Below are 24,282 nucleotides of genomic sequence, written 5' to 3'. Positions count from 1 at the left end.
GTCACCCAACCAACTGAACCGTACTGGCCAGGGCTGTTGTTTTCTAAGTGAGGATATCTTCAGTCTAAAACCCATGATTTCTAACCCATAAAGCCACCCGATACAGGCTGACCTGAATGAGCAGAGAAGGAAGGCGGTGGAGGGGCGGGGGGGGGGGGGGGGGGGGCACAAGGCACCGGGCGCTCAGGAGCCCAGCGGAGGGCACTGGGCCAGCCCACAGAGCCCGCATGTCACACTTCTCCCCTGGCCCCTACCACGAGGGGAGCAGCTGTCTCCTGTCTGGTTCAGTCTGATGGCTCTGACCTTTCCTGGGCTCTAAGTAGCCATCAGCTAATATAACGGCTTCAGAAGACCTGAATGTCAGGGTCAGAAATAGCATCGCCAATGCGCCACTCAAGGAACACGGGCTGAGGAGACGGCTCCTCTCCACGGGAGTGTGGAGTCAGCCGCTTGAATCCGAGAGAAAATGACCTGGGCCAATTGCTCTATGGACACACGCGGATATTACCCCGGCACCTAGGCGGCCAGTGGGCATTTCGCTTCAATCTCTCATCACGGGCTGGGGGCACTGCGGCTTTTCCTCCTCTTCACTGACCACCGGCCTGAGAAGGGTCCCGAGGAGCAAATGCAAAGGGACCCCAGACCTTTTCCCGACGCTCAGGAGAGCGCCTGCTGAACCTGAGCGTGGACTGAGCTTGGAACGGCAGTGCTCGGAGCAGCCGCCGAGGCGCCCAAGGGAGGCTGGGGGTGGGCCAGCGGCAACGCCAGGGCCCCTGAAGCCGGAGAACCTTCTAACAGCTGGAAACTCTCCAATTCTCCAACGTCTCCCGAGCGCACCTGCCTAATGGCGGCTCAGGGGAACGGAGGGCATGGCCAAACGTCGCCACCAGCAGAAGCAGAAACAGCCTGTGGGCTGCACTGAAAGGGGGACCCAGAGCACCGGTTAGAAATCGTTACGCTGAAATACACTTTTAAGCTGAATTCCCTACAAAGGAAAGGAAACCTTACTTATAACAAATCTCAGTTGGGGTGGGGGAGAAGTTCCAGTGCAGTGGTTTGAATTAATAAGAAATATAAATCCTGGGTAATAGTCATCCATAGGACGGCTTCTAGAAGGGAAATTGAGAAAATAATTTCTATTGCTGTTTTAATTTTCTTAGCATTATCACCCTATGACAAGTTCCCTAAATTTTATAGACACCAGAGCTCAGCCAAGCCTATAACTCATCTGCTAATTGCCAAATCCAGCAGCGGAGGCAGGACACTCAGAACTGTTTACATCCTGGGGGCCAGTCCCAACTCCAGGTTGTGACCTTATGGTTCTCAAATAGTGTGCCAAGGGCACCCTAAAGCACCACAGTGAACTCATGGCATGGTTGCGCCGGTGAAATGAGTTAATGTTAATGAGTTCATAGAAATGGCTGGCGCAGTTTATTGCTAGCCTTTGTTTTCTCCTGCTTCTCCAATCCTTTTACCGAGAAGCCAAAGGACTTTCTCCCTGTCCACATTTATACTCTTCACTTTCCAGCTGCCGGCTAGAATTGCACTTGTCGGACATTATGAGTGAAAAGAAAGCCTGGTCGAAAAACAATACACAGAATTTGAAGTGCATGTTGAACTGGATGTTACATTTTTGAGGTCAATACAGCAATGCTCAACATGAGATGGAGGTAGTTCAATCTCAACGCGAGATTGCACGGCCTTCCTTTGGTGACGTCACGTCTTTGTGAAGCCGAGTTTCTGGAGGTTGTAATAAAAAGCAAGTGCTGTGTGCAAGTCGATGTAGAACAGGAAATGAAGGTGGTGGTGTCCAATCTGACGGGGAAGTCTGAGAAGGTGTGAGGTGCCCAACAGACACACACAGCCCATTGGTAAATAACTATGGTTAACAAATAATTTCTCCTTTCAATTTTGTGTATTATTTTTTAATAGCTACTAAATTAAAACATAAGTATCTATAAGATATTTGTACCTAACCAACCACAGCATTATTAGGCATTTCTGTTAGCCCAGACAAAACACGAAAAAATTTATATGGGAAGGTGAAGAGCCCACACTGATCACTAAAGCCAGAGGCCTGGCGTTCCCAGACAGATAAGAAGACTCGGCCATTACGGTGTGTGGGTGAGGGCACTGGAACAGACTAGAGCATCCAGAGCAGACCCATCACACGAGACCCTGATTTAGGAAAAGGGGCGTCGGCGCAGCAGGAAAGGACAGCCCTTTAAGACCAGATCTGGGACAGGAACACATCCATGTGGGAAAAGTAGAGCTTGCAACCCCCTACCTTAAAATCATACAAAAACCAATTTCCGGTGGATGTGGGTTCTGTGTGAAAGGTATGAACTACAGCATCCAGCAGATAACACAGGAGACTACCTTCAGGACTTGGCGGCAGGACAGATTTACTAAACAGGACATAAACTGCCGAACTGTGAAGGGAAAGACTAATATCTAGATTTCATGAACATTAAGAACTTGTGCTCATTAATCGACACCACTAAGGGAGAGAACAGGCAAGCCCTAGGTTGGAGAAGACATACGCAATGCACATATCCAACAAGGATTGCAGCCAGATTACAAAGATCTCCCCAGACCCATAAAAAGACAGACTCCCCAAATCAAAAAAAAGGAAAAGACTTGACTAGGGTTTTCTCAAAAGAGGCTACCCAAATAGTCAACAAACCATCCAAATGGCCAATGAAAATGTGCTCATCATTAATCAGCTGGGAAATGCAAATGAAAACCACAATAAGATACCAGTAAAGGGCTACAAAACCAAAACCGACAGTCATGTTTCCGGCGAGGGCGAAGGACAACTGTGCGCTGCTGGTGGAGTGGAAGTCGGCAGCACCTACTAAAGCTGCGTCTCTGACCCAGCAGCGCCATTCCTAGTGATGCAGTCACGTGCTCCCTGAGAGAGGAGCGGGGACATTCACAGCAGCACTCACTATTCAAATAACCAAAACCAGGAAACAACTCAAAAGCCCATCTATCAGTCCCGCCCAACAATGGAATACTATAAAGCACGGAGAACGGACAATCCACAGCTATATACAAGTGCCTGCCCAGAGCAGGGACTCAGGAATGTTTGCTGAATGAACACTCAGCTCCTCAGTGCCTTTCCTGGGGTACAAACACAAACGGAGATGTGAGCACCCTGCTTTAAACTCAGCTGACTATCCACAGCCTACCCCAAGTGGCGCTGGGTGAAACATGTCTGTCTGCTGGAGTAAGAGGAAGCCTGGGAACCAGCTGATAACAGGGCCTGTGAATTCCCTCTGGAGCTCCCAAGGCTGGATCCACCCCAGACCCTGGAGGCGCCTGATGACCACAGCTCCCACCCCGGGCCTGGCCTGGGCTCCCTGCAGACGTGCACCAGCTCCCATTTCTGGACCCACAGTGCCCTGACCAACACAGGGTACCCAACAAATACCTTGTGAGCAAATAAATGAACCAGAAGACGTGACCAGAAGATTGCAAGAATTTTTATCCCCACCTGAAGAGCAGAAGAGTCCATATTAACTCCCAATATGGGTCACTCTATACACTGAATCAATCTTATCTCATGGCACCAAAATGTCCTGCTCACGCTGGAAGGGCCACGAGGGGGGCATTTGGTCTGCTTTGTTCACTGCTCCAAGCACCTGTGGAATGCCCCTCTAGGCGGTCAGCACCCAAGCGCAGGGCCCACAGCTCTTTTTGCATCTTAGCTCCTGGCTGGGGAAGACGCCCAGTGAAGGTGGAAGGTTCGCAGAAGGGAGCCGAAGGCACTCACCGCCAGGAAGCCCAGCTTGCCTCCGCACCGGGTCTTGAGCCCCATGGCCGCAGTCAGGTGGATCTCCACCAGCGTGCTTGGCGGGATTTTCTCCTCTGCACATTCCGCCAGGTTCACGGCGCACAGAGCCATGTGGATGTCCGAACAGGCAGATCCCGCGGGGAGCTTCCCTGTGGAGGCAGAAACAGACACCAAACCGAGTTTTTCCTGCTTCCCTAGCACAGTCACAGCAGACACAAACGGGAAAGTACATGAACCTGACTACAGTCCTGATGGGGGGCTGGGCCCGGCAACTTAGTAGCTGCAGGTTTCTTCCCACCTCACGGAGGGGACACGGAAATGCCTGTCACGCCCATGGTTCTGTGTAAGCGGGGCCTGCAGGGACTCAGACGGGCACATGTAACATCTTCCAAACCTCAACAGCGCAGCCGTGCTCTGCCGCTGCAGCCCGTCTCCCAACCTTGTGAGAGGCGATGGAAAACTTGAAGTCACCTGATTTGAATTTAAACAGACCCCATGGTCTATCACCGTGGTCGGCAAACTGCGGTTCGCGAGCCACATGCGGCTCTTTGGCCCCTTGAGTGTGGCTCTTCCACAAAATAACACAGCCTGGGCGAGTCTATTTTGAAGAAGTGGCGTTAGAAGAAGTTTAAGTTTAAAAAAAATTTGGCTCTCCAAAGAAATTTCAATCGTTGTACTGTTGATATTTGGCTCTGTTGACTAATGAGTTTGCCGACCACTGGTATATAACCACGCACCCTTTTGAGAAAGTAACACAAACTGAGCAATGGCGGCAGACACATCTTAGGTTAGCAGCTGGACGGCCAGGAAAGGCTGATACACCCTCCTGTGTGAGGGCTGACAGCTCATCTGGGGGGACCCTGCAAAGGCATGAGGGTCCACAAGGCTCGGAGGCTTTCCCAGGGTCAGGAGGTGGCCAGGGAAGCAGTAGGGGGAAGCTGAGCCTCAGGGTGGGCTCTGTCAAAGGTCCAGACAGTGGCCAAGCAGGTCTCCCAACCTCACCCAGCCCCGCATTCTTCCCACCAGACCGCTCTTTGTACCGGAGGAGGGAGACCTCAGCCCCATACCTCCTCCTGCACAGGTGTTAGGAGTCGGTCTCCCCCAGGAGGTCCCACTGGGTTTTCTCCTTTGAGGAAGGGAGGGCGCTGGGCAGTGTGGGACCCATGTTTCAGTGACCTGTCTCCTCAGTCAGCGCCCGGCCCAGCGCCTGGCCCCCAGCACTGCAGAACTGGTGAGCGCTATGCATCCTTCTATGCAAAGCCAAGACTCTGCAGAACGCCTTTCCTGAAACCCTTCCCAACAAGTACCCACCTCCATGGACGCCGATCCGCCTGCTCCCTCCACCACACTGAGCTGCCACCCACTTGCTGACCTGCCTGCCCGCCTCTCTATTAGAACAGGAGTTTGTTGAGTGAAATAAATGACCGTATTTCGTTGAATCTAAGATGCCATCACTTTTAAGTTTCTACATTAATTTAAGTACCACTAAGGAAAAAACACTGCCAACACAACCATGGCATGCCACTGTGTAGAGGACACAGCCCAAGTTGGAGATGATAATGAGAAAAAATGTGTGTGCCTTACACTGATGAACTACAGTAATGAGCATCCTCACAGCTGCGGATGCGGGCGGAAAGTCTGTCCAACCATCTAACAGAGCAGTGTACAACAGAGCAGGGCGGCGACTGAGGCGGGACACTGGCAAACCAAGCCAGGGTGGAGATGGCACAGGGCACCGCGTGGCACGCTCACCTGTGATGTGCAGCTGGTGCAGCCTGTGATAGGCCAGGGCGGCGTCCCGGGCGCTGGCCTTGGCCTCGTCCACCAGGCCCGCTGCGGCGGCCGGGGCGGTGCGCCGGCCCTGGAAGACCTTCTTGAGCAGCCAGCGCACCAGGCGCAGCTTCTGCAGGCTGTAGCGGATCACGTTCCAGGAGAGGCTGCAGGCCAGGTCCAGGCGGGAGGTGGGCAGCGCCCGGCCCAGCACCGACAGGCAGGTTTGTAGGTTGGCAGCAGCCGCGGCAAAATCCCCCTAGAAAGCAGCAAGAAGGGGTAACGTTCACAGGACTTACTGTGGCCTTTGGTTTTAATAAACATTTCCACTCTCCTTTCATTCTCCAGGTTATCAGAGTAACACATGCTCACTGAAAAAAAATCTGGAGAAATTCAGAAAGCTAAAAAAAGAAAAAAAGGAAATCATTTGTAATCTTATCCCATAGAAAGAATGACTACTGATATTTTTACTAAATTGAGATTGAACTGTGTTCTATCTTTGAGCAAATAACCTTCCGAGTTTCCCACAGTACTTTTACACATAAGATGATAACATGGGTTTAGATGATGACTTATGTGATCTTTTAGGTTCTCAAAGTGTGGTCCCTGGAGACCAGCAGCATCAGCCCCTGGGATCTTGTGAGAAAGGCAAATTCTGGCTGTCCTACCCCACCCTCCCGACCCACTGAACCAGAGCCCCGGAGGGCGGGCCTGCTAAAATTTGAGAACCACGGTTTTAGCAAATCCCCGGCTGAACCACTCTAACCAAGGATGTGGATGAACTACTCTGCCAACCTCAGAGCGTCTACGGTCCTGAACTGAAGCCTGCGTCCTCGCTCCGTCTCTCTCATCGCTGGCGGTACGAAGACTCAGGCCACTGTCTTGGGAAACAGGTTACTTATGTCCTTCCCACGTCATACAGTGAGTATGAAACCCAGGCTTGTCTCCCTGCCTCACTACAGGACAGAACCATTACAAGGGAGAGTGGGTGACAGTGCTCCCCGAGGACAGCCTGAGGTGGCCCAGGAGAAGCACCTGTATTTACAGATTCCAAAGGAGGCGCCTTTCCTCAGGCCCATGGCTCCTCTTCCCGACTTTTCCAGGGACGTTGGCTGTTCTCAAGGCTCAGACTTGGCTCTTGCCTCTTGCCACTCTCCCAGGTACCCTCCCGGCAGGTGCAGAGTTTTCTATACACTCTGTCCGACGGCCTCAGCCCCGTGGCCAAAGGGCCCTCTCACAGCACTTTCCAATACCGCGGCTCGGAGCCCCATCTTCCAGCCTCCCCCATCTCTGAGTCAGTCATGGTCACTTCCTTTCTTTTTTTTCTTTTTTTTAATTTCTTTATTGATTAAGGTGTCACATATTTGTCCTCATCCCCTCATTCCCATCCCACACCCCTCCCCACGCATGCCCCAACCCCCTGTTGAATTTAACCATTGGATAGGCTCATATGCATGCACACAAGTCCTTTGGTTGATCTCTCCCCCCTGCCCCCACCCTCCACTATCCTCCCGGTCACTTTCTTTCCATGTTACATGTGAAATTCCTCGCCATGCCTCTCCTTTCACTTCCAGGTCCTGGCCACTCTCCCTGCCTGCTCCTGTGCACATGTGCCGCCCTCCTCTAACCCACCCCTCATCCAGCCACCAGTCATTCTAAGCACAGACCGAAACCTCCTCCAGGATCCATGTCCTGGGTCCTGTTCTCTGGGGAGAGTCCTACTTCCAGGGGTGGGCCCACAGCGACCACACCTGCACCTGCACCCCAGGAGCCACAGGAGGGGGAGCAGGCCGAGGTTTGCTGCTGCTGAGGGTGTGCTGGTTCTTGGGCTTCCCAAGACAGGGACGTTTACCTCTTCCTTCAGGGCTGAGTTCCCCAGAATCCTACCGATAAACTCTCTTCTGCTGGTTTCAAAACACAACTTTCAGCTAATTTTCCTGCTAAAAACCTTCCTGGTTCTCCACAGAACTGGGAAAAAAGCCCCCAAACAGTTACTAGTCGAAGACCTCCCCTGTGTGGGCCCTAGCGACACCCCAGCCTCAGCCTCTCTCCTGACATTCCCTACGCTCCAGGCACACCCATCTACTCGCTGGTCCCCAAATTTCCCATGTAGTCACGCCTTCCTCTGGTTAACAGGTCCTTTCTGCACCTGACCGCTCTGCTCAAGCTCGGATTCCCTCAGCCGGAACGCCTCTGCCCCAAACTCCCGCAGCACTTGCGTCTTCTGTCATCTCGTGTCCATGGGATTATTTATGCACAGGTGCCTCGCTCCACTGCCCTGGGGCAGTTAGGGGCAGGGTCCCTTCGTCCTCTCAGCACCGGCCACCTTCCCCTGCAAGCACCTGCCACAGGACGTTTTCACTGGGCATTCAACACAACCCGCGAAGTTACCGCTCAGCCCGGGGAAGGGAAAGGTGAAGGACAGGACTCACCTTGGCCAGGTCCAGGTCTGCCTGCTTCCGGTGCCTCCAGAAGGTGACGGAGGAGCGCGAATGTGGCTGGATCACTGGCTCCCCATGGACCAGCAGCTTCACAAAGACGCTCAGGACAATCACTCCATTGACCAGCCACAAGAGCAGCGTTGGCATCATCCAATCGAACCAGCCCCCCGAACCTGCAGAGCAGCGCCTCCGTCAGCCTGCGGGAAGGCCCCGGAGCAGCCTGGGCGGCAGGGCGCCTGCTGGCCCCTCGCACTGTCTGTGGGCAGCTAACAGGACCGCTTCAATATTGACAGTGTCTCAGTGCTTAGGCAGCAACACTCCACGCGACAGGAGAATCTGAGACAATGCTAGAGCCAATAGGAACCCTGTAATCCCTGTCACTATGGAGTTGAGTGCACAAAAATCTTTGAGAGTCAAGGGAGTTAGGCCACTGGTTTCATGACTTAGGCAAAAACACCACATCCTCGTTCAAGTCGCCCCCCACCTCGCCTCCCCCGGTCCGGCCAGTGTCTCCATGGCTGAACATTGACCCATGAACCAGGAGGTCATGGTTCGATTTCCCACACATGCCCGAGTTGTGGGCTTGATCCCAAGGAGGGGGCGTGCAGGAGGCAGCTGATCGATGATTCTCTCTCATCACGGATGTTTCCATCTCTCTCCCTTCCTATCTGAAATAAAAAAAATATTTTTTTTTAACAGGCCTCGCCTCCCCGCCCCCGCTGCCAATACCATCCCCAGGGAATTATAGCAGTGCGGGTTCCCAGTTTATTTTGCTCTGTTACTTGCAAATTGCAACTTATGCCAGCCCCTACCAGAAGCAAGCAGGCGAGGGTCACTGCCAATGCCCTCTGGGACCTGGTAAGCAGCTGAGCAGTCTGCCCACAATCTCTCTCCTCCACGACAGCCCATTCATGCGGTGGCACAGGGGGCCTCCACCCACCTGACTCCAGGGACAGCACGCTGCGGCCAGAGCCCGAGGATGGGTGCTGGTCAGAGTCGTGGGCCCCTCCCCACCGCAGCAGGGCGGTCAGGGGGTTGAAGGACAGGCAGAGGAAGGTGAGGAAACACAGCAGGATTCGAGAGCGGTCCACCATGCCCAGCGCCATGGGAGGAGAGTCCGGCTCATCTTTGACCTTCAACACAGGGCCACGAGGTTAGAGTGGATGAGTGCTGCCTGGTTTCCCAGCATTTCCCTTTTATGGGGCTCAGAATCAGGTTGTGAGGTTTACATTCAACACCACTGAGCCAGAAGGGGAAAGCCAGGAGGAAGCTGCCGCTCCACCCTCCGGCACTCGCCCTCTTGCCACCTGCGGAACAGCACGTCCTAAAGCCAAGAGGCAGACGAGCTGTGCTTTTCCAAAAGAGCCTCTCAACAGAGCACCGCACGACGTTTCTGTGTGGGTCCACAGCAGGCAAGACTAATCCAATGAGAGCCCGGAGAGCGGCCTGAGCTGGACAGGGGCCTGAACTACCTGCACAGGTGTACAAAGAGCTTCGTGGGTGATGAAAATGTTCTGCATCTTGATTATGGTGACGGAAGTGTATAAATCTGGGAATACTGTACAATACTGTGAAATAGGTGTACTTTATCACAAATTATACTGCAATAGATTGGTTAAAGATCGTACTTCAGCATGGATCTCTGTACAGGAGCCTGCCATTTTAAAACCACAATGTTGCCTTTTCCCCCTCCCACTTTACAGAGGGAGAGCTGGAGGCAGAGGCCTTGCCACCTGGCAGCCCCCAGAGAGGGAGGGAGGCTGGGCTCGAATCTCTCGACTCCCAATGTGCATGTGCCATGCCACTCATTTCAATATTTTTAAGTCATTTGAAAATTTCTTATGATGTTGAGATATCTAACTAATTTCATGTATACATCATATGGCCTTTTGTTATCAAACAGAATCACATTTATAAAACATTTTAAAAATAGAGCTTCCTTAATAAAATGAAGTGAGTGATACTACAGAAAGTTGGAAACATACCTTGGAAGGGAGCTTTGTGCTTTCAGAGTCAGAAAGCGCCAATGTCCACACACAGTGCAGACCCAGTGGCCGCCCCGGGTCCCAGGAAGGCCACTAGGCTCGAGCCTCTTAACCAATCCCATTAAACAGCAACTGCCGGGGGCTTTCTTGGTCTATTAAAGGCCCCTGGTTTGAAGTTATTTGTTAGATTGCAACAACTGTAACCATTTCCGGAAGAGGGCCCAGAGGCAGCCTCATCCTAAACCAGCTGACGAGCCTCACAAAGTGGCCTTGCCAGGCCCATTCCGGCAGGGGAAGTAATGAGGCGCCTCTAGCGATGCCTCGCGCCCGCATGACAGCTGCTGTTTCCGCTCTGGATCTGGCCCTCATTCCTCTCTGATGAGCCGTTTCAGCAAAGACCCGTGCAAGCAGACTACACTGAACCACTTAAAGACCCCGACTGTGTCCCCTCCCCCCCACCCCCATGCATCAGTTTTCTCTTCTTTATTCTCCAAAACCTGGCTGATAATCATAGAATTCCTGCTCCTTCCCAGCCCACCCTCCGGCACTCTGTGTCCCCCCACCCTCCACCCACTATTAACTTTGGAGAGATGGGAGAGATCAGAGGTTGGAAGATTTCGAAAGCTCATACCTTTGCCTCATCTAACAGAGGGCTTCCGGGCTCAGAGTCGATGGAGTAGGGGGAGAAGCCGGCCTGGGACCCTGAGTCAGAGGCCGGAGGGGACATCAGAAGCACATTCTGATTAAAGTCATCCATCTTCAGGTCCACATCATTGTCCACGAGGCTGCCTAGGTCGATGCCCTTCAGGAGCTCTGCAAAGAAAACCCTACCTGGCAAACGGTCTGTTTCTACAGAGTCCCACCTGGGCTGGGGCAGGGGGCTGGGCTGGGCTGGGCTAGCTGAGGGGCGATGGCCCTGCTCCTGCTCCACCCCCGGAGGCACCTCTTCCGCATCAATGGCCCTCCCTGGTGCCCGCACAGGACTTCTGTAACCGTGCCTGACAGCCATTCTCCCCATGAGCACTCACTGTTCTTCTGACTCGCCAGCTTCAGCACCATGTTCTCCTGCCGCAGTTTGTGATTGACCTGCTGCAAGTATTTGATGTAGTCGATGGCCTTCCTCAAAACGCCAGACTTGTGCATCTGGCAAGGGGACGGGTGAAAACAGTGGCATAGTGCAGGCTGCAAGTGAGGAGGGCAGAGGCCCCGAGCTGGTGGAGTGACAGCACGCCTCTGGAGCGGGAGGGGCTGAGTCCAGATGCTGGCTCCCCAACTGCTTAGCTCTGCTGTCATCTTGAAAAACCCTAAATGCTTTAATAAGAAAGCACTTTCCCCCTCCTTATAAAGGGGATAATGATAATGATATAAATCATACGTTTGCAGTGAGGGCTAAATGAGATAATACACAGAAAGAGCTTAGCTCCCAGCCTGGCACATAGACACTTGATAAATACATTTAGCTGTATGACAACTTCCTATAATAATACAAACTTAAAGGAAAACAAATGACAAAAAGCCAGAACACTGTTGGATGGTTATTTTAAGTAAAGGTATATTAGGTACCTTTCAGATTTGTAGGCTACAAAGGAAAGTCAAATTTTCTTTTTAATATATTTTTTATTGATTTCAGAGAGGAAAGGAGAGGGAGGGAGAAATAGAAACATCAGTGATGAGAGAGAACCATTAATCGGCTGCCTCCTGCACGCCCCACACTGGGGATCGAGCCTGCAACCTGGGCATGTGCCCTTGACTGGGACTGAACCTGGGACTCTTCAGTCCGCAGGCCGACGAGCTATTCACTGAGCCAAACCGGCTAGGGCTCAAATTTTCTTAAAAAAAAAAAAAGAGGTGAAAATAAGTTTAAAAAAAAAATCTATGTGCCAGAGATACATTCATTGAAACATTAGAAATATATAAAAAATCAATTTCTTCTATTGACTGTTGATCCCAGACCCAATTCCAGTTTCTCTCTTCCCTAGCAGGTAAAAATATTGCTAGCCGCCCTGAGCACAATTAAACATAGGCTGGCAATGCCATCAGCTGACGTCAAGGCACACAGTTGTGTGCCTGGCCCCCAGTGAGTGGCAGGTGCTTCTCTGCCTGTGACTCTGGGGCCCACGATCACTGCAGAGCAAAGTCAAAGGTCCAGGAAGGCCACTGCTTACCAACCCCCAACAGTCCCCGTATGCTGGTTAACATTCTGTCATCTTGAAAAACCCTAAATGCTTTAATAAGAAAGCACCTAATTTGCATTCACTCATCCGGGGCCTGGAGATTCCTAAATTTCCGAGGCAAAGACATGTAGGGGGAGATGGTAGGGCACAAAACACCATTTTGCTTGGCACCTACCTTGGCATCTGTCCCCATGACCAGGTCCTTCAACTCAATGATTTTGTCATTGATGGAGGAGCGATACCGCTTCTCAATGATGTTGTGTGTCGTCCGTCTTTCTCCTTCTTTGGGGGGTTCAAGCTGCTTGACTCCCCCGGGTACCTGCTTAATGGGCACTTTCTCTTGCCCCATCATCACAGGCATTGTGGTCAGAATGGTCCCACTGCTGCCCACCAGGGTCTAGAATAGGCACAGACACAGGGCAGAATTACCCCTCAGTTAGTCTGAGTAAAGAAATCTCACAAGACAAACCTGTAGCTTGTCCATGTGCCATCACCCAGCAATGCTTTCTGTGGCCTAAGACCCTTCCTGGTTGTCAGGCTCCAAGCAGCCTGAGGAGCCATGGTACCTCATAACTACGCCTCTTTCAGAATCACTGTCCATAAATAACACTTCAATAGGATTGAAGTGGATAAACTTGTCTTATCCTTGGACCTAGGGGGTCTAGGAACAAGTCATATGATTTCTGCTTTGCTGTCAAACCATTAACCATCCCTGAGCTGAGCTCACATACAGCAGCACATGGCTCTGGCCCCAGGGGAAACTTTCTCCTAGTGTATGACACATGCCCCCGTCACATGACAGTTAAGCAACTTACTGCCTTTCCTTAGACAATTTGGCTATCAAAGAGCTCAAGGGTAGGACTGACACTCTCATCAGAGCCAATTTATTAAATAAATAGGCCAACCATAGGGGTTCCCCCTATTTCCCCCTCAAATCTGCTTTCTCTGTTTCTATTTTTACTAATTTTAGTTTTATTTTGTCCAATAAATGGCCTCAAATATACAAATGACCAATGCACAAATAAAAAGCTGCTCAACTTCATTAGTTACCAAGAAATAATTTGCACATAATAAGAAATACACATTTTAAGTGTACAGCTTCAATTGTTATGTATGTATACAACGGGTGTAACTAAGATAACCCAGATCAAAACAGAGCGTTTCCACCTCCTAAAAGTTCCCTCACGCCTCTTCCCAGGAGCGCCCGCCCCTCCTCCTGGGTGATCTGCTCCGACTCTCGCACCACAGCTCGGTTTTGCTCTTCCTGAACTCCACGTAGGGGAGTCATTAGCACGAGCTTTCTTGACAGGCATCTTTTGCTCAACATACGGCATCTGAGGTTCAATCATGAACTCGTATGTAAAATAGCTCCTTTTGGGTGGACATTTGGGTTACTTCCAGTTCTTGGTTGTTATGAGTAAAGCTTGCTTTCAAATTCTGACCACCTTTTACTCTGTCAGACTGTCTTGCTAAGATGCTCAGAGTGGCTGAAACCCTACAACTGAAGGAGGGATGCCTCCATGTCCCTCACCTTGGAGCCCTCCCTGCCTAGTGGGTCTAGGATCCTTCAGAAGCCAAACCTCCCTCAGCAGGACCTGAGGGGCGAATGGTCTTGCGCGGAGCTATTGTCCAGGAACTGGGGCTCTTCTGCTGTTCCTGAGCAACTAAGAAGGTGACTTTTGCAAAGTGACTGACACATGTCATAAAGCTCCTGCACCTATTTACACAGAGGCTTTGTTAACCTCTCTGAGGCCTACCACCTCCCAGAAAGGAGGCAGAAGGGGGAGGGCGGAGGGCGAGACGGGTGTGGGGTGTGGAGGTGGCTCTTACTGGTACTTGCAGGGCGGCTGTCTGAATGGGGGTGGTGAGGGCGGTGAGGGCTGGGTTCTGGACTGTGGCCATGACAGGGCTGCCATCTGTCTTCAGTGTGGTCAGAACAAGGGAATCTGTCTTGATGATCTGAGGCTGTACCAGGACCTGGATGGAGAAGGAAGAAAAGAAAGAGGGAGGTGCATTACTTTCCTATTTTGCTTTAGCTTCTAACTGCACAGACCCTCCAGGAAAGAAAGAGAAAATAAAATTTTCATGAAACTGAGAATACAGCTTGATTACAGGGTTGAGGAGGAGAAAGAGAGTCCTGAGTGTCAAGATCGAGAGGCTTAGAGGAGAGAGTGCCAGTGGCCTCGCAGGGGAAGAGCGGGCACGGCTCGCCGAGTGGTGGCGGGGAGAGGTCTGGTTTTGGACATACCGAGGAAAGCCAGGAACCTGGCTGAGAAGCAGAAATGATAAACCAAGAAAAAATTTTAAAGATAAATTACTTTGCTAGTAAGAAAATACAGTGCCACTATGATACATGACTTAACAAGATTTTAGCACATTTTCTTCCCAGTTTTATGCCCATTATCTGTGTAAATAATGCACCTGCATTTACTGGCTCTATGTGAGTGCCAGTGTACATCCTCAGACGCCACCTCAGCCAGGTCTCTATCCCAAGCTCACTGGTACCTTACAGGGCCCAGGCCTCCCTACCCACCCTGTGAGCTGTTCCTCACACTCCAATGGTCCTTCTTAGTCTGTAGACCACATTTCAACCAAAGACCAGCCAATAGCCCCAAGCAGTGCCTCCCTGAATCCTTGTCAGCCACCTACCGGGACCTGCTGCACCTGGGGCGCAGCCACTGTCTGCACCGTGGCGGGGGCGAGGGTCTGCAGCGTGCCATTGGCCGTCTGCGTCAGCACCCGCTGGGCCTGCACTGTCTGCACCTGCTGCTGGATGGTGACCGGCTGCACCTGGGAGGATGTCACTAGGCTTTGGACTTGAGGCTGAAGGACTTGGGAGAAGAGGAGAAAAAAGTCACATGGACGAGGAGTGCACTCTGTCACTGCAGCTGCAGCAATAACCGAGGATGGAGTGCCTCATAATGATCCCGACTCCCCACCTGCTGCTGAGAAGACTGCATAGCCATTTACAAGCTGGTCTCATAACAAGAACATCCCAGAAGGGCTGCATCAATTTCTGAGGGAACGAGTGCCAATTATTTTATTATTCTGGGTGCTGGGGTGGAGGCGAGGGAAGCTAATCAGCGAATGACTGTGCCCAGCAAGGGAGTTAACAGATTGAACAGAAAGTGTACTTTGGGATGACTATCTCAGCCTCTCCCCATCCCCTAAACCAGGGGTGGGGAACCTTTTTTCTGCCAAGGGTCATGTGGATATTTATAACATCATTGGAGGGCCATACAAAATTATCAACTTAAAAATTAGCTTGCTACATTTGGCCAAACATTGAATTAACTCACCCCTAATGCCACGGCAGGGCCGGATGTTCCCACCCCGCCCTAAACCCTTGAAGCCCACTGAAGAACTGTCCGAGCAATACTAATGCCCCGGGGCTCCCCACAGGGCAGAGGGCATCTGATGAAAAGGCGCTGGGACACAGCACAACAGGGAAAGCCACTCCTTCACTCAGCGCACTGAGGGCCTGCTCCTCGGAGACTCAGCACCTCCGCTGAAGTCATATCCTCGGCAATGGATGCTCAGGAGATGTTTGCGGAAGGAAGAGTTCTCAACCTACAGGTGCCAAGGTCTGGCTGTTGTAAGTTTCAAGACTAATTTTACTCAAGCCTCCGTCTCGTTACCAGGACAGCCCTGTGTCTACTTGCTTGCTGGCAGGCACAACAGCTGTTACGGCATTTGAAGAGGCAGCGTATGAACTGTTCCCGGACCACAGTTCTGACTGCCAGTTACCAAAACCTCATTGAGACAGGACCAAATCTATTACAATCTACCTCGGAAGTATCAGCAAACTGACACACAAACTTTTCAACCACCGTCACTGCCACATCCGACTTCTGAATCACCTTGGAAGCTGGTAGCCGCATTCTGGTATATCAGAGGCTGCTGGATGATCCTCGTCTGGGGAGCAGTGCTGAATGTCGGGGTGATCATTACCGTCTGCTGCTGCAGCTGAGGTTGAGGCTGGGGCTGGGGGCGGGGCTGGAGAACGGGAGTTGCCCTTGGCGGGTTAGGAACCGAGGCGGGGGAAACCTTGACCTGCAGGGCTGCAGCCTGAGGGGAGGTGGCTGAGGGAGAGAAGGAAGGTAATGGGACCTGGCTGAAGGAGCGCTGCATCGAGGGCTCCCCGGCTCCGCCAGCGCTGCCCCCCGCATTACTGCTGCTGCTGCTGCTGCTGCCGCTGCCGCTGCTTCCACCGCCGCTGGGGAAGGAGCCACACAGCTGCTCCGAGAACAAGTCAGAAAACTCGCCCACTTGATTGCTGACAAACTGCAGCATCTCTGTGAACAAATAAGAAGGAGCCATTTTACTGACATTCAAAATATTTATTCACTTTCAAATTTGCTTAAGAAACAGGCATGAAAATCCAATGGCATTCCCAAGATCAGAGCAGAAAGGGGTCAGGAAACCCTCACCTCTCTCTCATGTGGGTATCACCTGGGCCAAGACAGCCACCCGAGGGACAGCTTTATCTGTCTGATGTTCTCTCCTGACCCCACCTCCAGGCCCTTTCTTCCCTCCTTCCTGACTGCATCAGGCCTCTCAGGAACCACCTCTGTGCTGGGTGAGGGTTATTTTTGGAGGGTATTGCTGGTTCCATTTTAGAGCTGGGGACACTGGGGCAGAAAGTGGGTAGTCACTGTCCTAAGGCTTTGGAGCTCAGAACTTAGCTCTGCTCCCATGAGGGAGAGTTGGCTGCAGACCCAGGCAGGCTCTGGGCTTTCTCTCCTAGATGGGCATAGCCCTGGGCACTACTGGTACCCCCAAGAACCTCAGGGACGATGAAGTTGAAGGGCCCCATGTCATGAATCTTTAGGGGTGGAATGGGTGAAAAATCATCCATAAAGTCCAGAACAAGGAAATTACTTGGCCAAGGTCACAAAGCTCATCACAAAGTCAGGTTTCTGCCCCCAGTGCATTCACTGCCAGAGGCTCAGGGTAGAGCAACCTGTGCCTTGGACGCCATGCTTTCGAGGGCCCACTCTGGCCCTCGTCTGGCTGTGTCCCTCCCCGCTGGGCAGGGCGTCTGTGGGACCAACAGGATGTGTCCACCTGGAGACCATGCTCCCTCTAGATCATGCTCCAAGTCCCTGGGACCACTGAATTCCTGGCCCAGAAGGCCTGCAAGTCTGTGTCCAGGGCCTCTTCCCCTGGTTCATCCTCCCGCCAGTTTACCCAGCCTAATCCATGACTCATCTCTCATGGCTCCTTCCTTCCTCCTCATAGGGCTGGTCCCTGTTAGGAGTCTAGAGCCTCAGCTTTGTCCCAGGTACTTTTTAGATCTACAATTCTCTACTGTCCACATATTGCGCCCCCTCCCCGCCCCCATCCTCGCCAATACATTCCCAAAGAGTTACTGCTTGTTCCTGAATTGTGATACCCCCTCTCCACACCCTCAGGCCACAGAATGCTGTGATTTGGTCACCAAAATAAGAAACAAAACAAAAACAAACAATCCCCCCAAACACCACTTCCCTTATTTCCCCACACCTCCACCAGCAAGTCCCTCCCAGGACTCGAACAGCACCGGGCGGTAGCAGAGCCTGGACTATGAAAAGTCTCACGTTAGGCAAGCAAAATGCTAATGGAGGTTTCCACATCGGACAACTGGAACTTAGCAGTTCAGCGCTTTAAGTGTCTAGTTAATTCAAACTGCTGGCAAAACAGCATCTAACAAGAGGAAAGGCTGCAGAGAGGTTCTTTACCAACACCCCGACCCTGCTCTGCGGCCACTCGGCCGGTCCTGAGGGAGAGATCGCCACACATACCGTCCCTTGTACCAACTAATTTCACTTCCTTAATGCATGATAAACTAAGAATGTCCTCAAACTCAGCACAAAGTTTAAACAAAACGCAATTTGGTGCTGACACATTCCAAGTACAATACCACAGACCATAAAAAGCTTTAAGAAAATGATTAAGAGAAACCTAGTAATTTGTTGAGCTTTCCGGAATCCCCATAAAACGCTGAGTCTGGGGAATTGACACAGAAGCCTGCTTTGTGCCAAAAGAACGTCACTCCTGGCTGATGGGTGAGGCCACCTCCAGGACTAGGAATCTTATTTTAACCCATGGAACCCTAAGGAGGGCAAAAGGCAAAGGGGCCAGAGGCCTGGCAGATGGGCACAGGCTCCGGCACCAGGTGGGTCTCAAGGCGGCACCTAACCTGCTGTGTGAACGTGGCAAGTCACTTCTCTTGATTCCCTCACCACAAAAGACCACCTTAAGAATACTCACCTTGCCCTAGCCGGTGTGGCTCAGTGGACAGAGCCTTGGCCTGCGGACTGAAAGGTCCTGGGTTCAATTCCAGTCAAGGGCACATGCCTGGGTTGCAGGCTCGACCTCCAGTAGGGGGCGTGCAGGAGGCAGCGAGGCAATGATTCTCTCATCATTGATGTTTCTCTCTCTCTCTCTCCCTTCCTCTCTGAAATCAATAAATATATATTTTTTAAAAAGAATACTCACCTTAAGAATGCTATCCTGACTTATTTAACAGCTTAGGTTCGTTTTCTCTATTTCTGCACTTTATATAAATGGGTCATACAGTATGGCCTCTTGCTCTCAACATTATATCTGTAAGATTCATCCATATTGTTACATGTAGTTATAGACTTTCCATTTTCATTGCTGTAAAGCATTTCACTGGGTGAATATATCATGCCACTGGTGACATGGGTAGTTTGAAGTCTAGGACTATTACATGTGTTTTGATGAACACGTGTTATGTCTTTCTGTTGGTAATTCATATTTGTAACTTATTTGTGGATGAAGCAGTTTTTTTTCCTGTTTAGTTCACTCTGTGTTTGTTCCCAGTGCCTAAGAGAGTATCTAGCACATAGTAGGTGTTCAATAAATACTTGCTGGGAAAAATAAGGGTCCTCACTTGGCTTGTTGTTGTGAGGATTAGTAAGATAAGTTATGCACAGTGCTTGGTGAGGGTCAGACCTTCGCAAAGGTCCCTCTTAGTGGTGCTTCTGGAGCATCCACTACACAGGCACTTGGCTCCACTTACATCATCCCCTGAGTGCTCTCCAAAGCCTGCAGTGGGCAGACATGAAGCAACTCGCAGAGGCCCCAGCTTAGTTCACAGAGCAGGGTGAGACTGTGCAGGCAGATGGAACACTTAAATTAAAAAAATAAATCCTTTCGGCCCACACTTGACAAGCTCCAATGGCGTTCTCTCCAGCCAGGCAGATGGGCACTGGGCTTACTGGCGCAGAGGGCCCGTTAAGACCCAGCATCTGAAGGAAGAAGTAACAGGAAGAAGCTCTTGAGCCACTGCTCCTGCAGGGTGCACAGGCCTCCCTGGGACCCCCATCTGATTTGCAGTGAAAGAAGGAGGGGGTGTCCCGCCAAACAGAATGAGGCCAGGAGAAACAAGCTCAGCTTTGCTGTGGAACTCCGAGCTACCCCCATCCCGTGGGAGCATCCTAGTGTCTCCTTGCTGTTCCCTGCTCTGATGACACAGGCTCTCATTTCCACAGAGAGCCATGAAACCCAGAAAAGGCAGGCCTGGGAGGAGGCTCAGGTTTTATGGAGCTTTGAAAATGAAGTTCCTGTTCCTGCCTGATGAGCTGGGGCCCCCAGGGCTTGACGCTGGGTGGGCCACCCCTGGCAGCTACCACCCCTCACCCCCTCACCCCCAGCCACATTCCTGTTTTCAGCTGCTTCTTTTTTCCCTTTTCTTAAAAAAAAAAAAATATGTGTGTGTGTGTGTTTATTGACTTCAGAGAGGAAAGGAGAGGGAGAGAGAGATGGAAACATTAATGATGAGAAAGAATCATTGATCAGCTGCCTCCTGCACATACCCTATTGGGGATTGAGCCGTCAAGCCTTGACCGAAATCAAACCCGGGACCCTTCAGTTTGCAGGCCGACACTTTATCCACTGAGCCAAATCGGCCAGGGCTCTTTTCTTTTTTCTATAGGTTTTTATTTCAGAGAGAGGAAGGGAGAGGGAGAGAAGGATAGAAACATCAATGATGAGAGAGAATCATTGATCGGCTGCCTCCTGCATGCCCCCTAGTGGAGATAGAGCCTGCAACCCAGGCATGTGCTCTGACCAGGAATCAAACCATGACCTCCTGGTTCATGGGTTGACTCTCAACCACTGAGCCACACCTGCTGGGCTTTAGCTGCTTCTTAAACTAAGGGTTAAGTTGCTAATAAAGTGGACCAGGCCCAAGAAACTATACCTGGGTTTTGGGCTCCTTAAAAGCTGGTAACCAAAATTAGAGACTCCAGTTGTCACCTGTGCACTGAAACCAGTCAACCAAAGAGACCCCAAGTTCAATTGCGCTTTATGGAGTTTGTGATCTGGAAGTAACAGAAGTCACTTTTCCCTGCTCAGCCTAGCGGCATCTACCTGAAAACGAGGTAACCTGACATATGGTCAGATTAATTCTGGTCAGGAATGACGAGTCTGAAGCCCCAAGTGGGGCAACACTGTCTCCAAACGGTGTCCGTCAGACTTTTCCTATACAGGGCTTGTTTTCCCACACGCCATGAACATGTATGTGAATGGTTTTGCAAAACAGGATCACACCGAAGATGCTATTTGGTACCCTAAAGCATGGAGTATATTCTTTGTCAACCATTATGGATATTGGTTATATCATCCATTTTAAGAGTTCCAAAGTATTGCATTGCTTTGTATTGTACTGATGCTCTAGATTTAACCACTTAGTAATGACGGATGGGTTTTGAACAAAAATCTTTCCCCACTTATCTGGTTATTTTATTGGACAAATGTGTAGCATTAGATGGCTGAATCAAAGGACAGGTACGTGTGCTTTTACAACAGTCCCTGCTCCTGCCAGCATTTCCCACGTCTACTGCTGTCCATCAGACAGTGGGGGAAAGGACATCTAATTGTTTTGATTTGTATGAGTGAGTACCAATAAGGCTGAATGTCTCCCCTACCAATTTCATTGGCCATTTGTATGTCTTCCTTTGTAAATTGCCTGATCCAGATCTTTGTCTGGATTTTTTAATTTAATTTTTTTAATTTAATTTTCTCTATTTATTGACTTGAAAAAAATTTCATATAGTATGGATATTTGCTCTTTCTTATATATTTTCCACACTTTGTTACTTTTAATTTGTTCAGGAAAAACAATAGAATAGTCACTAAGAGTTACCATGTCCTAGCCTGGCAACTTGGGGCAAGTTTCTCCTCTCTGAGCCAGAGTTTTCTCATCTATAAAATGTGGCTAACAATTATCCCTACCGCATGGGGCTGTTGAGAGAGCATTCACATGGAATCTACAGCTTGGTGCCCAGCACTTAGTATTAGGTAGTACAATTTATTCATAGTGGGTTTTTTTACTGTCAGTTTTGCTTAGACTCTTATTTTGAAAATGCAAATTTGTCCCAATGCATTGAATATATTAAGAAAGTAATCTGAGCATAACCTGAATTTGTGTTTACTTATGCATGAGAGAAACACTAGAAAATGCAGAACACCGTACCCAGCTGAAATGAGCCATATGGGAATACACAAAATGCACACATGCACCAGCTTGGAGGTCACTGCATGTGTTCTTAACCACAACCATCTACTTTCTGTCACAAAGGTCAAAACTTTCCATGTGGCTTCAGGTAGCCCTTCTCTCATCACTTCACAATGAGCCACAGCTGTAACCTTCCAATGCCTACTTGCATAAGCAGACCTTATCTCTTTTCCAAGGTAAAGTTCTATTTTTATTGTGGTATTTATACACTTCTTAGCCACTTAGCATCTGCAAAACTGCAGTTTTATTAGGTTCCTATTTTTATTTATTTTATCCTTTTTTGTCACCTCTAGTGTTTATTTGACACCCCCACATAAGCCCTGTGGTTTTTACTGCATGATTTTACACAGTATGGTGATTTTTAAGAATTCATCTGTTGCATGATAACAGAATTGACCACATACAAATTTTAATATTAGGTAGTAAAATTACATGGTTTTGTGTTACATTTTAAAAGTCCCTCATCCCTAAGTTCATAAGGATACTCACCTAAACTTTCTTGACTTAGTTTTGTTCATTTTATCTTTCACATTAGCTCAGCCCGACAAACGTAAGAACAGAGAAGTAAACATGGTGTGTGATGTGTGCCGGCCAGTGGAAAGGAGACAGACCACAGCCCGCGGGCAGGGGGAGGTCTACACAAACCTACTTCCCAACGAGTGTCCTTCCTGAGTGTCCTGCTTTCAACCTGATGCCATCTCCCCTCCTAGGAGGTTTTATTTCTAATAATTAAAAAATCTTACTAGTAGTGGAACTCCTGCTGCTGGACTTGGGGGCTGCTGAGAACAGGACTTCTATAACAATAAAAATGTCTGGGCGGCTATGGTCCAAGGCCATTTTGCCAGCTATAAGTGGCTCTTCTTAAAACTGAAAGTGCTTATGCTCGAGATGAAACGGAATTTTATCTAGACAAAATATGTGCTTGTGTGTACAAAGCAAAGAACAATGCAGGGACTCCTGATGGCACAGCGACCAAAACCTGAGTAACCTGGGAAGGTAACTCGCACTCTAGGGAACAGCGGCATGCATGGTTCGTGCTAAATTCTGAAGCAACTTTCCCCCTAAGGCCACTGGACACAGAATCCGTGTAATGCTGTACCCCTCAAGGACTTAAATTTATTGAAAAGTAAATAAATACAATAGATTTGTTAAAAAAAAAGATCTTAAAATAAACTTCAGAGAGGGGAAGGAGAGGAAGAGAGGGATAGAAACACCAATGATGAGAGAGAATCACTGATCGGTTGCCTCTTACACAGCCCCCACTGGGGATCGATCCTGCTACCAGGGCATGTGCCCTGACGGGGAATCAAACTGTGATCTCCTGGTTCATGGGTTGATGCCCAATCACTGAGCCACACTGGCTGGATGCGTGAACTCTTTTTACTGGCAAAGAAACCACGAAGGGATTTATTGGGTGGGGAGGTGGGGTTTCTCAAATACCTGTGTTTCACAATACACACAAACGTGCCATATATGCCTTTGCATATATCAACTACTACAAAGTAAAACATTTGAAAAGAGAAAAAGAAAGCACAAAGGAAGCCAAAGTCACTCTCAAATGGTTTTCTAGTCTGCTCTGCTTGGCTCTCTCTCAGGGGCAGCCTCAGAGGGTTCCAGCTCTGCTCCGTGTCCAACAAGCAGGACACCTGAGCCAGCTCCGAGTTTCAACCAGGAGAGGGATGTCAGCACCACCCGCAATTGTTCTTTCTTCCTTCCTCCGCAGTAAGTTCGCTTTGAAATTCTGGCAGGTCTCCTTCCGTGGTGTCAGAGTTATCTCTGCTCCACTTCCATACTCTGCCTGATCTCAACCGCAGCCTCCTACCCAGGGACAATCATCTTTAATATCCTGCTGGTCCAACAGTCTTTCAGACCAAATCAAATTTCTTAAACAAAGCTTCCCACCAATTGCTCCCTCCGACTCCAAGGGACTTCACTTCCCACTCAGCCATCTCATCATCCATCCGGGAAAAACACCCACTCCCTTTTCCGCACCTGAATGAAATCACCGTGCCTCCCCTTTCTGCTCCTTACCATCTTCTTCCTGTCTGAATTCCACAATTCCATTTAACAAATTCTTACAATTACTTTCACCAAGGACTCTCTTCCACTTCAGAGCCAGCTATCTTTCAGCTGCTCTTAAACCCAATTGTGACTTGTTAAAATTTATCTAAAACTTGAAAATAAAGCAAAAAAAAAAAAAAAAGAGAGAGAGAGAGAATCTCTTTTAAAGTCATACTAGAGATAGGCACGTCTAACTTGTCCAGCAAAAAGTCACCTGATGCTCTATGGAAACATAAACTTGTTTAACTTTCCATATACTACTGATTAGGTCCACATTCTGTAAAGTTAGATATTTACCTTTCAACTCATAAACTGCAAATGACTTCTGTCTGGCAAAAAAAAAAAAAAAAAAAAAAAGATAACCTTGAAGGCTTTGTTTCTATTGTCCTGTAGGACATTAACTAGTTTTACATCTAAATTTGAATCTTATTCTTTTCCTAGTATGTAAATCAAAGTTTTTTGCATTTTCCTTAGATCCAACTTTATCATCCTGATTGTTATTCTTGTTTACAAAGTTAATAAATCT

At 49.7% G+C, this 24,282-nt stretch overlaps 1 protein-coding gene across 3 annotated transcripts in view; it reads right to left on the bottom strand.

The window, feature by feature from the left end:
- SREBF2 (sterol regulatory element binding transcription factor 2) overlaps positions 1–24,282 on the bottom strand; it is a 51,446-nt gene that overhangs the window by 11,653 nt on the left and 15,511 nt on the right. Inside the window, exons 2-12 of one of the 3 annotated variants that reach the window (XM_054719581.1) lie at positions 16,342–16,464; positions 16,030–16,251; positions 14,819–15,000; positions 14,000–14,146; positions 12,345–12,566; positions 11,024–11,138; positions 10,627–10,808; positions 8,951–9,143; positions 8,002–8,183; positions 5,552–5,828; positions 3,779–3,948 (exon numbers count right to left, since the gene is read on the bottom strand). In XM_054719581.1, coding sequence (XP_054575556.1) covers positions 3,779–3,948; positions 5,552–5,828; positions 8,002–8,183; positions 8,951–9,143; positions 10,627–10,808; positions 11,024–11,138; positions 12,345–12,566; positions 14,000–14,146; positions 14,819–15,000; positions 16,030–16,251; positions 16,342–16,464 — 2,015 coding nt within the window. Of the gene's footprint in view, positions 1–3,778; positions 3,949–5,551; positions 5,829–8,001; positions 8,184–8,950; positions 9,144–10,626; positions 10,809–11,023; positions 11,139–12,344; positions 12,567–13,999; positions 14,147–14,818; positions 15,001–16,029; positions 16,465–24,282 lie in introns of all 3 variants that reach the window. The other 2 variants (XM_054719582.1, XM_008144564.3) reach the window with 2 other exon arrangements.

This window comes from Eptesicus fuscus, chromosome 7 (assembly GCF_027574615.1).
Source record: "Eptesicus fuscus isolate TK198812 chromosome 7, DD_ASM_mEF_20220401, whole genome shotgun sequence".
Classification (NCBI taxonomy): Eukaryota; Metazoa; Chordata; class Mammalia; order Chiroptera; family Vespertilionidae; genus Eptesicus; species Eptesicus fuscus.
This window is presented reverse-complemented; position numbering and strand designations above follow the sequence as displayed.